The sequence below is a fragment of the Cylas formicarius genome, unplaced genomic scaffold (genome assembly GCF_029955315.1).
Source record: "Cylas formicarius isolate icCylForm1 unplaced genomic scaffold, icCylForm1.1 PGA_scaffold_9__14_contigs__length_23061073, whole genome shotgun sequence".
NCBI lineage: Eukaryota > Metazoa > Arthropoda > Insecta > Coleoptera > Brentidae > Cylas > Cylas formicarius.
The window spans coordinates 14,380,209-14,397,575 of NW_026844365.1; the positions used below are offsets into that span (position 1 = coordinate 14,380,209).

The following is a 17,367-nucleotide window of genomic DNA, read 5'->3' on the forward strand; positions in this document are numbered from 1 at the left end:
TTTGAGTAGGACTATCACAGCGCAATTGCCTTTGTCAATGCCCCTAATGATGTGATCTATCACATTAAGAAGAGCTGTAGCGCTCTTAAAATCGGCTTGTGTTTTGTGAATTAGTTTCTCTTTTTCAACATAATTCACTATTTCAGTTTTAGATAATATTGGCAGAAGCGAAATGGGTCGTAAATCACTAAATGGCTGTGGGAGGTATATTTTAATTTTTAATATTAGCTAGCTACTTCCCAAATAGAGGGAAAAACAGAATGGGTGAGGTAAAAATTTACAAGATGAAAATGTTTTAATATAAAAGGGCAACAGAAAATGATAAACTTAATATAGATTTCGTCGTGAACAATAGCTGTAGTTTCAAATTGAGTGTGAGACTGTGCAATTTGCCATTCTGGCACTAGAGAAAACTATTTTTTTTTTCTAGTCCTGTTGGAAGGGTTTCCGTTTTCCTGAAAACTCCGGAGAAGTTTGGGCAAATTAGAAAAATTATTCATAATTTTTAATTTCATTTCATCGTTATTCGATCCTGCATAAGCTGACACTCCAAATATTTTGTTTGAATAAGTAATTGTGGTTAAGTTATACCTTGTACTTTTCCGAGAAACATTTCTCCATGAACATTTGCAATAGCAGAAAAGTTCTAATTTGATTCTAAAAAGTTTACAAGCAATAAAAAATAATTATTATTATTATAATATTAATAATAATAGTAATAATATAGTTTATTCAGGTCATTTCGATAAAGAAAATTACAAAAAAAGGCAAGAGTGCAGGGTCCAGACTTACATTCATCCCAACAAAACCAGCAGAAGCATCACAAAATTCTCATATGGTTTACAGAAAAATTTCATATTCTTATCTATCTATATAAAAAAAAAACCTAAACCTACCTCTCCATGAAAACTAACAGCTAAAAAGGTCAGTATAAATAATGACTCTTTTAAATCTTAGATTTAAGTTGTTCACGTCTGTCCTTAAGGTTATATTTTCTTAGAAGTATTCAGGATATTCAGCAGCGGTGGATTAAGCTCCGCGTATATTGATTCAACCTACACAGGCAGCTTTTTTGAATTTTCTCAGTGCGTTGAAAAAAGTTAGCTGTCAAGCAATGCCCATACACGACGACATATCAGTGGTTAACCACGGAGAGAACATTTTTAAAAATGCCTCTGTGAACAGGCTGGGGTGTAGTTTTCAAAGCGAAGTTTTATGTCTAGAAGTAACCCCAAATTTTCCCCCCCATTTTTTATGGCAGAATAATATTGCTTATTGTTATGAATACTTCATAAGCAAGGCGCTAAACATCCACCGGACGGCCGAAAAATATTGCCCTAGATTTTCTCGGGTCAATTCGTTCAAGGTGTAAGCGAGAGGGGTTAAAAACACAGTAGAGCTTTTTGTCGTCAGTATATGACTGTACGACTAATTTTAAGTATTTTGTTGTGAAAATAATAAAAACAAAATAGGAGCTAAAATCGGAACTTCACTTTTTATGTCTAGACAAGCAGACCCCACCCCGTTAAAGACCACATTTTCCTTTCTCCCCGTTAAGGAGTTTTTTATTAAATTTACAGATGTCTCTGTGACGCATGTGTGATTAATGGTATCAAAAGCCATAGAGTAATCGAGTAGGATCATCACAGTGCACCTGTTTTCGTCAGTCCCCTCAATGGTGTCATCTATCCCATTAAGACGGGCTGTAGCACAACTGTGCCCACTGCTAAAACCGACCTGTGTTTTGTCAATCAGTTTTTCACTATTTGAGATTTTGTATCTCGTTTTATATTTTAGAGAATATTGGCAGAATCGAAATAAAATGAAGAATATTAGCTGCTTTCCAAACAGAGGGAATAACTGAATGGGTGATGAAAAAATTTACAAGATGATATTTAGTTTCAATTTTATTGAGAGATTGTGCAATTTGACATTCTGACACTATTAAAAACTGAAATTTGTCTTGTAGGTACTGAGAGTTTGACATCGGTATATAGTTAATGTTAATGTTTATTAAATCCTGTTCTGACAGTTAGTCAGGAATCCTCTCCCGTGTATTTTGCATTTTTTATGACGTTTAATTTTTTTTAATATTTTCAAAATGCTTTACTGTTTTTATTGATTGTGGAATGTTCTATATAGGCTTTTTACTCTATGGTTTGTTGGCGAAGTTTCTAAGCTCTTTATAACGGGCCTGGTTTTTTATTTGTTTTTATACCTAAATTAGTATTTTTTATGATCCAGGGTAAGTGTTTCAACTTCCAACGGAGCATAAACATGCAATAGAACGTTCATATTCTGATTAAAAAGACACTTTCTCATCAATAGTATTAAAGTCAAACATTTAACGCCAAGGTATTGATTTTAGAGGATTATCCAAAGAAATTATATCCATGTTTTTGAAATCTTTGTACCTGGTTAACTCCACTCGTTATCAGTTTGCGGCAGAAGGTTTACGCACATATGTTCAAATTTATCAACAAATATATTTGTCCAAATTTTGATTTATTAAATTGTAGAAAAAAAATGCAAATGTCTAATCATTTTTTGCTTTCATTGTCATTTATCATTGGATATTCTCAAATTTTTAAAAGCTTTTTTAAAAATTATGAAAGTTCCAAAAATTTCGAATAAATTCCAACAAATTCTTTAAATTTTGGGAAAATTCTTTTTTGTTATAGAATCCTACTACAACTGAGCGCATCTATGGTTAGTCTATTAAGGTATTTGAAAATTTTCTTAAAAATCTTCATATTTCAGTATTTTTCATTTTTGCCCAAAAAAAAAGGTTATGTACAGAGTGATTTATCGAAAACCCACCGCAAGCGATTACAGCCTGGCAGCTTTTTAATATAATCCAAAACCGGCAAGTTTTTCAAAAAAATTAAATTGCTTTTCAAACTTTTCCTCAAACGTATTGTATAGTATATATTACACAGCCGTTTAAATGGGATGTCTCATTTCGACTTGAAAAATATTTGGAGACTTGAAGACTTTTGCGTCGGATTTTTTCTCCCTGACAAACAATCATATTGGATTTTGCCTTTACGTTTTTGATGGGATACCCTGTAAATTACAATTTTCCATCAATGTTCGGGAAATGTTTTGTTTAAATGTTTCAGATTCTCTCTAGACGAGAATTGTCACAAGATTATATTTATATTTCCTTTTCTGCTTATTTATTATTTCATCTGAGGATTGCTAGATGCATCCTTTTCACCCTGTTGCAGCGAAATGTAGAGAAATTGTTTTCTAGCGTTCGAATATCAATCAACTACCCTCCAGTGTCCCTCAAGCTGCTGCTATATGAGAGTGATTAACGAGCCGCCGTAATTTCTAGACAGTATTTTCAGGCGATATTCCATTTGCGAAATTCCCACATAATACGCCAATTCCCAAAAATAAAACCATTTTCAATTTAATAGGATCGCTGCCTCGAAACCTAAACTGCATTGTTTGTAAGGAATTAATAACATTTTAATATCATTTTAGATCATCAATATAGCTTTCAATCGTGAAGATCAACAATTTTGAATTTAATTACGTACGCGGACTGAAATTACGGTGCTTTGGAAGCGGGATATCAGGTTAACGCTGTTTACAAAGATTTTTGCAAAGCGTTTGATAAGTGATAGTGCTGCTTGATAAATTGTGTGTTGAAGGTATAGCAGGTGGACTTCTGAAGTGGATCAAGTCATATCTGGGAGGTCGCCGTCAGGTTTTTAAACTTGGAAATTACTTATCGAAGCCTTTTCCAGTTACTTCGAGACTGCCTCAGAGCTCTTCCTTGAGGCCGCTATGCTTTCTCATATTTATTAATGATATAGCTGCCTGTTTCCATAACGCTAATTATTTCTTTTTGTCGTCTCGATTATTGGAACTCGTGAAGATCAGGTTCTTTTACAGGAAGATTTATTGATCCCAATCTCTCAAAATGTCTAAAAGCGGTATCAAATGTTAAAAACTGCTCTTCGAAAGCGGCTTTAACTTTAACAATCATATGTCCAACATAATTTCAAAGGCTTATAAAATGTTGGGGTCATCGTTTGATTTTCAAAACGTGAATTCCATAAAATTCCTATGCTGTGGTTCGACCCCACTTGGAATATGCTTCATCTCTATGGAATCCTGATTATCAAGTTCAGCACCGTTTTCTTCGCTATATAGCTTTTGTGTCGACTTGGCTAACAAAACGCTTAAAGCTCGTTGCGACCAAGGCGACCCGATGTTGCTTTTGAAAGTTATCAATTCCAGTTGTTTTTGTTCCTCCATTCTGTCAAAAATTGGGTTTTAGGCACCATTACGAATAACTCGCCTTAATAGCACATCTTTTGTACCTTACCACAGGACCAACTCATTGCAAGGGCTGGCCAATGAGAACTAGCATTTGGACTTTTTCAATTCTAATGGTAGGTCTAGGAATCAGATTCAACCAAGCATAACATAACATAAAATAGCTTACGTTAGTTATTTATTTTTCTCTCCTTAGCTTTTGAGATTCTAGCTTAGGCTTTTACTTTTGTATCAACCTGTAATTTAACTGTGCATTTTTTCTGAGTTTTATGTAGAAATGGACTCTGTCCGTAAAATTAATAATAAATAAATAAATATTTAGTGAGCAACTTCGACCTAGTTGTTTCGCGTCAAACCTGAACAGCACCGGATATTGCGAAAACTGAAATTGAATTCAGTCGATTTAATCGAAATCTGTCCGCTCCGGTCTCGTCAGAGACGAAAAAATTCGAAACGTCCGGCGCGTCGACGACGCACGGGCGAGTAATTAATCCGTATATTCAGACGAGCTCGGATGTTCCTTCCCCTGCTGATACGAAATTATAATTAGCAGGACGTGTTCCATTTAACTTTCAATTAACAACCTGCTGCTGGTCGGATATCGACCAGAGAACGCGCGCTGACTTAGATTGGCGGTTTCGTTTTCAATTTTGCACTCGAACCTTAGGGATTGCACGTGGATCGAGGGAAACGCAACATCCAAAACATTAAAGTGTAGGGTAGGAGGAGGAAGCAGCGCCTGATTAACTGCTGAGAATCGATTTGGAGCTATGTTCACTCATGGCCAATATACTCAACCGCCAGGGGTGCAAAAGGACCCCATATCATATGTTCATTGGTCAGAAATTCTTTTTCGTCCATTCTAAAGCATTATTGTATCTTTATTATTATGCAAGAAGCAAGAAAGTTTTAATCAATTAAGAGCAATTTAATGATGAAAAGAGCGCTGTTAAACTTTGTTTTCTACTCCCGTCTCTAAAATATCTTTTTTCACTCCCTTTTGTAAAATACCTAATTATATACCTATCTAGCGTGCGGGAAGCGTCACTTTACCACGTGACTTTCTCGTCCTATGGATCCGAGCCACTTCGGACATTTCCGGAACTTTACCGCACGGGTTTGGGCGCAATCGGATGTTTTCGGAGATTTTACCGCAGGCCTTGAATTTTGACGTTTGTCAATTCTGATGGTCATCTCAGTGAAAAAATCGTTCTTGTTTTCTAAAATTAATGTTTTTAACCTTTTTTTGCAATCAAATAAGGATAAGTTGTTTAAAAAAATCTACTGGTAATCTGTTCCGATTGAGAGTTTTATATGAAAAACGTCTTTGGAATAATTTCGTATTAGCTTGCTACAAGAAACAAGCTTTGTAGACAAATGAGACGTGTTAAGGATTTGTGAGTAAGGTGAGGTGAATGTATCTTAAGGATTTCATCTTCAGAAGTTTCTGTTTGCGCATAAAATGGTCCTGTCATATTTTCTGACATACGTAAGAAAATCTGAAGCAATCGTTCTGAGCTGGACTCACAAAGAATTAATTTAAGGTTGGAATCCATTATTTCATGATTTTCGTGGTTTTTAAACCAAGCAAATATTGACAAAGCCAATTCACATATTTGGTGAATCATAAGTTAGTATCTTATTCATAGCAATAAATTTTTTGCTGATGTTTTAAGCCTTTTTTTGTAGTCTACCTATTTTTCTTAACTAAATGATATGGCCACCGACTTATGCAGACAGATCGAATATAGGATGTAAGGTCTCGTTAATCTTCGTAGCTGCATCAAATACTTCCATTGATTCAAAATATTGAAGCAGCTGGGAATCGTCAGCTTAATTATATCTTATAACGTCATGGTGAAATTATGCTCGAAATTCATCTTAGTGATTGCCTTGTTGCAAATGACGCTTTGGACAGTAAGAGGGTGATAGTTACAGCGTAACTGAGATGAAACTAAAGACCATTTAAAGTTTGTACAAAAACATCACGAGAATAAATGATTTCGAAAAGGACTAATCCGCAAAGAGTCTCAAAAAACATCTCTTAACGCACTCTTAAGCTCGCAGACCCTGTTGGGTGAAAATATAGTCATTAACCTATACATTTTAGTACCATTTTATTCCACAGCAAAGGTCCCTCTCCTTGTTCGCAAAAGGTTTTGACGAAAAAGATGGTAAGATGAAACAACTAAAACCAACAGCAATCGGAAGCGCTGGATGATTATTTTTCTCTCTACCAAAAATAACAATTGGTGCACTTGGAATAAATGTGCTCGTCCCCGAGACTGATGCATTCAATGCACAACAAACACCATGCGAAGTTGCCATTTCAATCAATTTATTTTATTTTTTTAATTTAATTGTCATATTTGGCGATTACTCATCGGATATTCCATGGCTCTGTATATCAGTAGATAATCGTAAGTTTTTTCTTGCAGCGACGAAGCTCGTACTCTGGGCTTCACGGTTCTGGTGGACATGCGCGGAGCGACCTGGTCGACTGTGAAACCCATCCTCAAGGCCTTACACGAGCATTTCCCTCAGGGAGCCGTGCACCAAGCGCTCATCGTCAAACCCGATAATTTTTGGCAGAAACAGCGGACCTCTCTGGGATCACACAAGTACAAATTTGAGGTAAGAGAATCGAACTGTTTGAAAAAATTGATAATTTTGTGACAGTTGGTTTTGACAGAAAAACGGGCTCTTTGGGAAACAATAATAATATCAATGCCAAATAAAACGACCCACTATACGATCTGGAAACCCATATTATAATTAAGGTACTGATTAAGGTATTGCAATTAAAATTTAACCAAAGACTAAGGAGATGATGCACTACTCAATCAGTTTGACAAATGCGCCTCAGCTTATACAGGGTGTCCCAAATAGGTGGTGAAGTTTTGGAGGATTTAATTAACAAAGTCTCAAGATTTTCAAGGGGAACACCCTATTTTTTTTATTTAGATATCAATCAATTCAGTTTGTAATTTATATCATATTTTTATTTTTTTATTTTTTGAGATATTCGAGGTTTAAGATAACGCCCGTTCTAGGTGTGTTCAAAACATAAGTCAAACTCCATTTAGAAACAAATGCACTAGCAAAATTAAGGCTTTAATAAAAAGAGATGGGTATTAGTTACATTTTTTTGAAAGTCGCATTTTTTAATAACTTCTTTATCTGCTGCTGGTTGAAAAACTGAATGCGAAGTGGGTTTTTAGCAAACACATCCCACATCAATTTATGGAAAAAAATTTTTTGTGTCCGCAGCCAAGTGCAAGGTAAATGTATGTGGGGACTTGACAAATGCATTTTTGAATTTCAAACTGTTCCTGGTCCGATATTCGTGCATACGAGAGCCACTTACGTGGCAGATTGAATTTCCGATAATTTGGCACTCTCATTCCGTACGCTACCATTTTGTCGACGCGAGGTTACAATGTATAGTAATCGTATCCCGTTGAAGTGGACCTCCGAGTTTACTGCCGTCACGAAAACTCTTTCATTACTGTAATTACGCGAGGTGCTCGTCGAAATTCGTAAATTGCTCAGTCAAAACGGTGGAAACGGAAGAGGAAACACTTCCACGGCGGACCGTTATCCCCTTTAAATATAAAATAGCGTAGTGCAATTATAAGACGTGATAGTTTTTTGTTGCGACTAGATTTGAAGACGAGCTTAATATTTTCAAAGTAGAAAGGACTCTGAAATTTTGGTCGCTTGGATAAGCGATGATGATCCACCAATCTAAATTATTTTCATCGAAAGTTATTTCATTCTCGATACTGCCTTCGTTTTCCGGTTATTTTCCATATATCTTTAAAACTTTTCTAGAAATCAGTTATTTTCTTTATTTTTTGTTCCAAAAGGTTACAAATAAAACTCGTAGAAGGTTGAAATTTTGGGCGTCTAATTCGTCTTGTCCAATTTTGTCGAAATTTCACAACTATTAAATTGGACGCCGAAAGACAGGCTTTGCCGAATATTTTTAGAAGAAAATGTGTGTTAGGGTATATCAAAGCAAAGATCGTACTGAAAAATATTGCAATTAAAGAAGTAAAAGAGTATTAACTATAAAACCAAAGGGAAGGGTGGGTTTACTCTGACGAGCACTTCATACTGTTAAGATCTAGTCTCGTAAATAAATGCTTGTAGAAAACGATTAACTGCAAATTTTCAATTGTAATTTATTTTTTAACATCTTTATAAGAAAACATAACAAAATCATAAAAATAAAATTACAAGTATTATAATAAAACCTGTGGAAATTATGCGAAGCGAATAGATAGATAGATAGATTCATTTATTGACTACGTTTCGTACAAAAGGGACGTACAATTGTAGCAAGTCAGAAGTGCAAAAAAAAATTAATAAATAACGTAAAAACACACATCTAATACAAACAAAATTAGACAGTACTATACAGTTTTATAGCGCATCGATACCAGTGACAGTGTCAATGTATGCTCGCAGGGAGTAAAAACAGTGACGTTGTAGAAATTCTTTAATAGTATGTTTAAACTTTCTATTGCTCATCTTTTTCACGGTACCTGGCAAAACATTATACAATTTCAGGTTCAATGAGTTGTTCTCAGACTTCCTCAGTCTAAACCTAGGCCGTCTAAGAAGATCCCCCGAACGCGTTGAATAGGCATGGCGATCGGAATTAGCGCTAAAGTTTCCTTTCGTTCTCTGTATCTCTAATAACTGGTAGTAGATATAGACGCATGGAAGGGGCATCACTTTGAATTTTTTAAAATAAGGTTGACAATGGTCCCTATATCCTATATTAGCAACGACTCGAATGGCCCTATTCTGCATTCTAAAAATCTCCACAGCAGCTGAGGAATCACCCCACAGTACCGTGCCATAGCATAGGTGTGAATGCAACAAAGAAAAATAGACCATAAGCAGAGTCCTTGTTCCTATCAGGCCTCTCAGTCGTCGAAAAACGAATATGTTGCTGGACAATCTATTTTTCAGATCTGAGATATGTTGTTTCCAATTTAGACTATCATCGATCCTAATGCCAAGCAACTTGACGGACCGTCCACTATTTACCAAGCAATTGGAGGAAAACACAATACTCTGGGTCTTGTCTAAATTTAATTTAAGATAATTATTTTCGAACCAGGCATTGGCCCTGTCCTCCAACATGCCAACCCTAACGGACAACTCCTCGATACTCTTAGCAGATGTAGTGAAGGATGTATCGTCGGCGAACATCACGCACTGATTGGGGGCCAAGAAATGATAAAGGTTTATTTATGTAGATTGTAAATAGTAGCGGAACCCTGGGGCACCCCGCTTACTACTGATTCAAGTGATGAACGGTCATCCTGGTATTCTACAAACTGCTGTCGGCCCTGCAAGTAGGACGCTATAAGATTTAAGGGCAGACCTCGTATACCATATCTGTATAGCTTTTTAATAAGAAGCTGGTGATAAACACAGTCAAAGGCCCTTTAGAGATCACTCAAGGTCAAACCAACTAATTCACCCCCCTCGAGGCCCTCAACTATCCCACTCACAACTTTAGACACTGCTTGGATCGTCGAACACCCTCCCCTAAATCCAAACTGACCAGCACAAAGACATTCGATCTTATTAATATAAGAAGTTAGCTGATCTTTTAGTAAGATCTCAAAAACTTTTCCGAACAAAGGCACGATTGAAATCGGCCTGTAATTGTTAGCATCATTTATATCACCTGCCTTATGGATTGGAACTACTCTCGAAATCTTAAACAGCGACGGAAATACACCTGTGTCAATACATTTATTAAATAAAGTGGTGAATGGCAGTGTAATGTACTCAACCAGTCCCTTTACCAAGACACTATTGATATCATAAGCATCGCTAGAATAAGATTTTTTTAATCTTAGTATGGGTCGGTACGTATCCTCACAAGTTATCGGATGCAAAAAAAAGTAGTTTCCTCCAGTGGAATCCCTTCAACACATGCACTCTGTACATTGTGATTCACCGTTAAGATCTTTATAATATTACTCGGGACAGAACTAAAAAACTGTTAAGATCGTTTGCTGATACATCAGATTCTTTATCACATCTCCTAAGACAATTTCTTTCATAGTTAACGATTTTCCAGACATCTTTGTTTTTATTGGTTGATTTTTCGATAAAGCCATCAAAAGCAGCTTTTTTGTTTTGTTGAATTTTTTGTTTATATTCCTTATTTAGCGATTTATACACTTCTGTATAAAGAGGGTTCTGTGAGACTTTACTGAGAGTTTTAACAGCTGACACTCTGTTTCTAAGAGCTACTAGATCTTTATCAAACCAGTTGACCGGTGATTTTTTATGAGGAATGTTGTTAACAGAACAATTTTGTTTGATCAAGTCTTGAACTTTGTGCAATATAAATGAAGACATAAAGTTGACATCGTTAGAACCAAGGCAAATATTCCAATCCACAGCCTCCAAGGACTTCCTAATATTCACAATACCTGATTTGGCAATAATCCTAATTTTTTTAGTTCTGACTCTATCCGCCCTACCTATGCTAAATTTAATAAACTGGCCTCTGTGATCTGACATGGCAGGGTCAAGAACTCCCACCTCATAAACGTCTTCATTCAAGTTTGTTATTATATTATCAATGCAAAGTAGCAGAAGAGCGCGCAATTCTAGTGTTATCGGAAATAGTTAACCTCAATCCAAAACTATTTATAATACTTAAAAATTCGGAGACAGCGTTAGATGAAACATTCACATTTATATTGAAGTCACCCACAATAACCACTCTGGTGTTAAACGAGAGAAAATTGTTCAACAATAACTCTAGCTGCTCAAAGAATATCGCAATATTGCCATTGCAAGATCTGTAGCAACAAACAACCAATAATTTCGCCGAAGCAACCCGAAGAGCACAGAACTCTGCGTCAATCTCCGTGCAGTAACTCGATACGTCAATTTTCACGCAGTCCAGACCACTACGAGTATACAAACACACTCCACCGTGAATGCGAGTAGACCTAGAAAAGAACGAAATCAAATTGTAATCTATAAGATTAATATTCGAAAGAATGTTGTCGTTCACTACCCAATGTTCACTTAAACAGATTAAGTCGAAACAATTACTCTTCGCGTACAATGACAAGTCATCAATCTTATTTGCAAATCCTTGTATGTTTAGGTGAAAAAAATGTACACCATTTGTCAACTGACCACTGTCCTTGGGGTTTATCTCTCGATTCGGTTGGTTCTCCTTAAATGAAAAAATTTGTTGATTCTAGTACCCACGTCCCATCTTGCTGGATCAAGGAGCTCTTTTGCGTTTGATTCATAGACTCCCACTTTGAACGAAGAATACTCTTCTGGATGTTTGGATTCAAGGATCGTGCATAATAATGCATAATAATTAGAAACTCCCTTATATGAAACCTCAGGAGCTCGAAATGGCTTCTTAAAAACCATATGTGTTGTATATTACGAAAAATTGCGAAGCACTTTTTTACTAATCTGCTGCAGTGTGATGATGATGTCCGTAAATATTGGAAATTGCAATACACGAAGCGACAGCATGAAGAGGTTTTGTTTTTCTATATCTACAAAAGTGCCAAATAAATAGGGAGCTCCAAAAAGTTTTAAATCCTAAGCGTCAAAACTTTACGAAGTTAATTAATATTCAATTCTCATTCTCATATAAACCTTTATCTTTCCACACCAGTGCCAGATATCTGAACAAAGTCTGTCCACTTTATGGCCACAAACACAAAACATGTTAAGAAAAGAAGAAGAAAACGGCTGCCTTTAGTTTTAGATAATTAGTATGCTCGCTACTCTTATTTAAATACAGGTAGTAATAGATTTTAATAATCATTTTGTTAATCTTCATAGCTTCTAACAAATTTAGTTGTTTTAATTTTTTAATTTAAAAAGTAATTTAAAAAAAAAATTAAAAATATAAAATAACAACATTTGCTGACGTTGGCTTCTTCAGAGCTTCAGAGCCCCTGTGGTCCTTCCCTACATTCAAAACATCACTGACAACATATCAAAAGTTCTAAAGAAGTATAACGTCAAAACCAGATTTACCACTTGTCCAAAAATATCTCAACATCTTCGATCCGTCAAAGACAAAATTCCATTTGAGATGCCAGGAGTTTACAGCGTTCCATGCATATGCCGCAAACAATACATTGGAGAGATCGGACGAAAAATAGCAACTAGGCTCAAAGAACACGAATGAGCCTTACTACTAAGACAAATAAACTCATCAGCTGTTGCCGAACACAATCACGAAACCGGATATAAAATTTTATTCGACAAAACTAAAATTCTTGTATGTAATCAATTCTTCTACCAATGAAAAATCCGACAGTCTATAAAAATATATAAACAAGCTAACAATCTTAACCATGACCAATATGGGAATCAGTCATCCGAGACTGTGTTTATATCCCTCAATATTTAAGCAGGTACAGAGTAAAATCCGAGCCAGTTTCTGTCAAGCTCTGAAGAAGCCAACAATATGATTGGCAAACGTCAGCAAGTTCGGCTCAGCAAAAACCGACGCAGGAGGAATCCAGAAGTTTTGTAAAAAGTATCACAGTAGCCTGTGGAAGTTTCTTTGAAAAAAAAATCAAATTATCCTCAAACTTTTGCATTTGAATTCGAACTTTTATTTTTATACGCCCTTTTATGGTCGTTAATGCGTTTCTTAAATTTTCTACCTGTTTGTCCGATATAAATTTAGTTTGATTGTTTTTTAAAGAATTCCCTTGGTGACAAAATCTAATTTGTTCTGTAATTTGGTTATAGTTGAGTTCAGAAAGTTCAGAGTTATCTAGTTCCGTCTCTATGGTAAGTTTTATACGGTTATGTAGGGAGTTAATATTATTCAAAAATAACTGTAATGCAGTTGGGCCCCTCAGATTAAACTAGAATATAATACTTGATATTTTTTTGGGTTTTGATTGATGAGGATGTGGTTTGGATTTTTTTATTTATTGTTTTATAACAATAAAATGTATTGTCATTTTAACTACAGGCTCAAACAAATTTTTCGTGGTGCTTTTGAGATTTTTTTCAATAGCAACAATAAAATAGATCGTTTTTTCTTTGCCCGGCTTGTGTTTGATTCCCGGATAAAATTGATCATGTCATTTCCATAAGAAATGTCAACAAATTCGTCTTTTTTCTGATTTCAGACAAATATGATAAGTATAGAAGCATTACCCAAAATCATAGACACCAGTCAGTTGACGTCCGACCTCGAAGGTACCCTCTCCTACGACCATTCCAACTGGCTGGAGACGAGGTGAGTAAAAAATACATTTTCCTTTCGTTCATTCATTGCGCTTTGAATTAAACATTTAATAGTGTATTTCATTTGTTGCGCAAGGTAATGGAACCAATAATAAACATAATGGTAATAGTTCACTGACGTTTGATCCCATTTTTATTACGTCTGTGGCTTTACGTTACTTATCACCGAGTCGTTGTATTGAAATGAAACTACGAATGAAAGAACTGAACTACATCATTTCCTCTTTCTGGGAGTAGGCCTTGAATACCCACCTATGTAGGCAACGCGATTCATTGACAACATTCTTCGTTTGTTTACCATACGGAGGAGTCCCGGCGATGTGGAAACACCGCCAGCGAATCGCGGTTATAATGAGATTTGTTTATTGTGCTCTGCGAGTGTGTACAGTTATTTTTTCATAGAAAACCGCGCGTCTACCTACAGGTTGTAATGCGAGAAAGACGATGTAAGTTTTTGTGAGTAACGGTGGATTTGAAGTCTAACATCGTATTTTTTAACCGTGCATGATAAATATGTTAATAATATTGAAACAAACTAGCAATTGTACGCGGAGTTTAATAAAAAAGTCATTATTATTGTTGCTTAGAGAACCTTAACTAGTTAGGCGGATCATGCTTGAGAATAGTTGTAAAACTAAAAGGATCAAAAGATACCTACATCTTTAAATCAAACAGTAACTTTTGAAACATGGAAAGGTTTCAAGATCATGTGTATCTAATAATAATAATTTTATTTACGTTATTCTACAATTAACAAAATGATCAAGTCATAACAGTAAGTACACAACAGTGCTAGTAACCTATACAGTGAACGGCTAAAATATGAAACAGATTTATTTAAAAATCAGGTATTGAATTGCAGGAAAAATCCTGGCACTCGTCGTTCATAATTTTTTTTGCAGTATAATAGAACATGGTGTGTCATAAAGTAGATGTCGAAATCAAGTTCCTTTTTTAAGCGGAACACCATTTCCATAATTCATGTAGCATACCCTAAAATTATATCATTAATTTGCCCAATTTCGTATCTAGTTCTAATTTTTAAATCATCTGAATTTTGTGTTTTTTTCTTATACACCTTTTGAATTCAAATATTCTCATAAGAAAACATCCAGGCCATTCTATTGATCTTCTTCTAACTCTCGTTCTGTTCGAGAAATGCTGTTTTCAATTGCAAATGAAATTTAAAAAAAAAACGTAACTAAAGAAATAAAACTTTCTCAACGTTGTTACTAAATTTGCTAAACTGTTTCATTAAATACGTCTCATTTATGTATAATTTTTACTAGTAATTTTTCCTTACCGCTGGTTGATTCCGACGATTATAAGGACTGTTGAATAATTTATAGAAATCTTGCACACATGTGGGAACAATTATGCATTAAACAAACATACATATAAAACCTATTTAGACCCCAGGTAATATGTCAAAGTTATTAAATCGGCACCTAAGAGACTGTCTATGTGCCGTGAGATCAACCACTCGGTTCTCATTCGTAGCGAAGGATGTCTTAATAACATCACAAGCGTCTTGCAAATTAATAATTGTTCTCATAGAAAACACATTGCTCAAAAATATTGTATAAGAATGGATCCTACAATTGTCGTCATGTAATTGCATTCCTGATCCCAACCAACTTACAATGAAATACTTCGCTTCGATTTTCCGGTATTTTAAAATGTCTTTGGTGTTAATGAAAATGAAAAATTCGATATAATCACTTGGCTTTAATTTGTACGTTTGCAATTATGGTGCAGACCAAAGAAACCAGGACAACTACTTCAGATATAAATATTTATTTCCGTTAAACTAATTCGGTTTAATTAATGCACAACGTCGCGGCTCATTGCTCTCGGTTGTTTAATCAGGCCCGAAGAAATAAATTAAACTAAATAAATATTAATCGAGGCATATAATTTTAATTATTTAATTCGGATGAGCGATACGGAAGTGTCTGACGCTCGGAAATTATTTAATTTTCAACATTTTAATTGGCCTGCTATTGAGAGCCTAATATTCCACACATCACAATAATATGACGTTTAATCAGAAAGCATTTTGGAGGACCACGCAACAACGGGCTAGAGGATTACTAAAATTGAAACTATACCAATAACTCACTTATCAACATTAATTTAGCAATTAATGCTGTAATATCGAGTAGTATAATTATCCATGTCATGATATGGAGCTATCAAATTAGCGGTGTGGTCATACCAAGTCGATCACCAATCAGATCATCAATCAGATAATAGCTTCATCTTTTATTTATATTTTTATAGTCTGATAAGACCATAAAATCAAGCAGAATGACGAAAATGTTTCCTCTGGCGAAAGATCAAAACATTTAACCAAAATTTAAATCTATCTGGAACAATTTGGTGACCAAAAGGTGAAGTAAACCAAGTCTGATCCGAAAATATCGTGGCAAAATTGTATCTTATGCCCAGAAAATGAAAAAAGCTAAGTTTGCACAGATTAATTTTAGTATCTCCTTTAGATATAACGGTAGCTTGGTTCAAACTCCGACTAAGTATATTTTTTTATAGCTTTTGTGGTCTTGAACTTTTTTACTAATTAATGAATTACCTGGATTCCTTGAAAACAAGTGTTGAAAGCTCAAATGACAAATGACTTACCTCGACTAAATCAAATATCATTTTGGCCAAGATAAGTTTGCTTGTTGGAGCATCTAACGAAATTTTAAGGATCATGTAACTACCCCCTTCTGTGGTTTTCAGGTTAGCTGTGGAAGAGTTCTCGTGGCAAGCGGCCGACCTTCTAGATCGTCTCGACGACCTCCAGGAAGACCTAGCGCGGAACGATTTCGCCGACGACGTCACCGGTGCCAAACACAAAATCGACCTCCACAATGAGATGAAGAAGAAAATCATGAAAGCCCCCGTCGAAGACATCGACGTTCTGGGTCAGCGACTCCTCCAAACCGCCTGCGGTCACCACCACGACACGGGTCAGGGAGGCGGGGGCGGGGGCGGTAGGGAGGGCGAGTCGCCGGACGGCCTTGGACCGGACGCGCAGGACATAAAAAATTTGGTCCTGCAAAACCTCGAAGCGGTCCATTCTAGTCAACAACACCTGCTGCAGCTGTGGCACCACAAGAAGGTGAAGCTCGATCAGTGTTTCCAGTTGAGACTGTTCGAGCAGGACTGCGAGAAGGTGCGTCACGTCCGAACGTCCAGAAATCGTGTTTATGCTTGAGGTTGTAGATGTTCGACTGGATCTGTCACAATCGCGACGTATTCCTGCTGAATTACGTCGAGATTGGCCACACGTACCAACTGGCGAAGCAGCTGCAAGAGGAGCACCAACACTTCACCATGTCCTCCATGAACGTTTACGTCAACATTAACAGGATTTTGAGCGTGGCCAGTCGACTGATTGAAGGCGGGCATTACGCCGCGTCTCATATCCGATCGGTCGCGTCAAGGCTGGATCGGACTTGGAAAGACTTCGCCGCTGGGTATGTATAGAGGGCGTTCCCTTAGTAATTGGAGAATTTGAGTATATGCGATACTTTAAGTTTTTATTCAAAGATAGTTCTTAGTAGTGGTAGTTATTTTGTTCTGTTTACAGCAATGCTGTTGATACAGAAATTCTTTGTCAAAACATCTTTTTTTTTGGTTTTGACTTTCCTTATCTTTTGAAGAATCTATTTCTTAACTGCTTTATTCTTTCCAAGTAAATGATGCAGCTACAATGATTAACAACGGCCTAAATTCTCTATTCATCTCATGACCTAAAGCATAAAAACCTCATCATCC

At 36.0% G+C, this 17,367-nt stretch overlaps 1 protein-coding gene across 5 annotated transcripts in view; it reads left to right on the forward strand.

Annotated features, from left to right (window-relative positions):
* The window catches only part of LOC132707240 (triple functional domain protein), a 322,048-nt gene that overhangs the window by 81,151 nt on the left and 223,530 nt on the right, over positions 1-17,367 (forward strand). For all 5 annotated transcript variants that reach the window (XM_060679012.1, XM_060679011.1, XM_060679013.1 and 2 more), the window contains 4 exons: positions 6,732-6,927; positions 13,467-13,576; positions 16,327-16,762; positions 16,813-17,066. In XM_060679012.1, the coding sequence (XP_060534995.1) occupies positions 6,732-6,927; positions 13,467-13,576; positions 16,327-16,762; positions 16,813-17,066 (996 nt within the window). The remainder of the gene's footprint in view (positions 1-6,731; positions 6,928-13,466; positions 13,577-16,326; positions 16,763-16,812; positions 17,067-17,367) is intronic.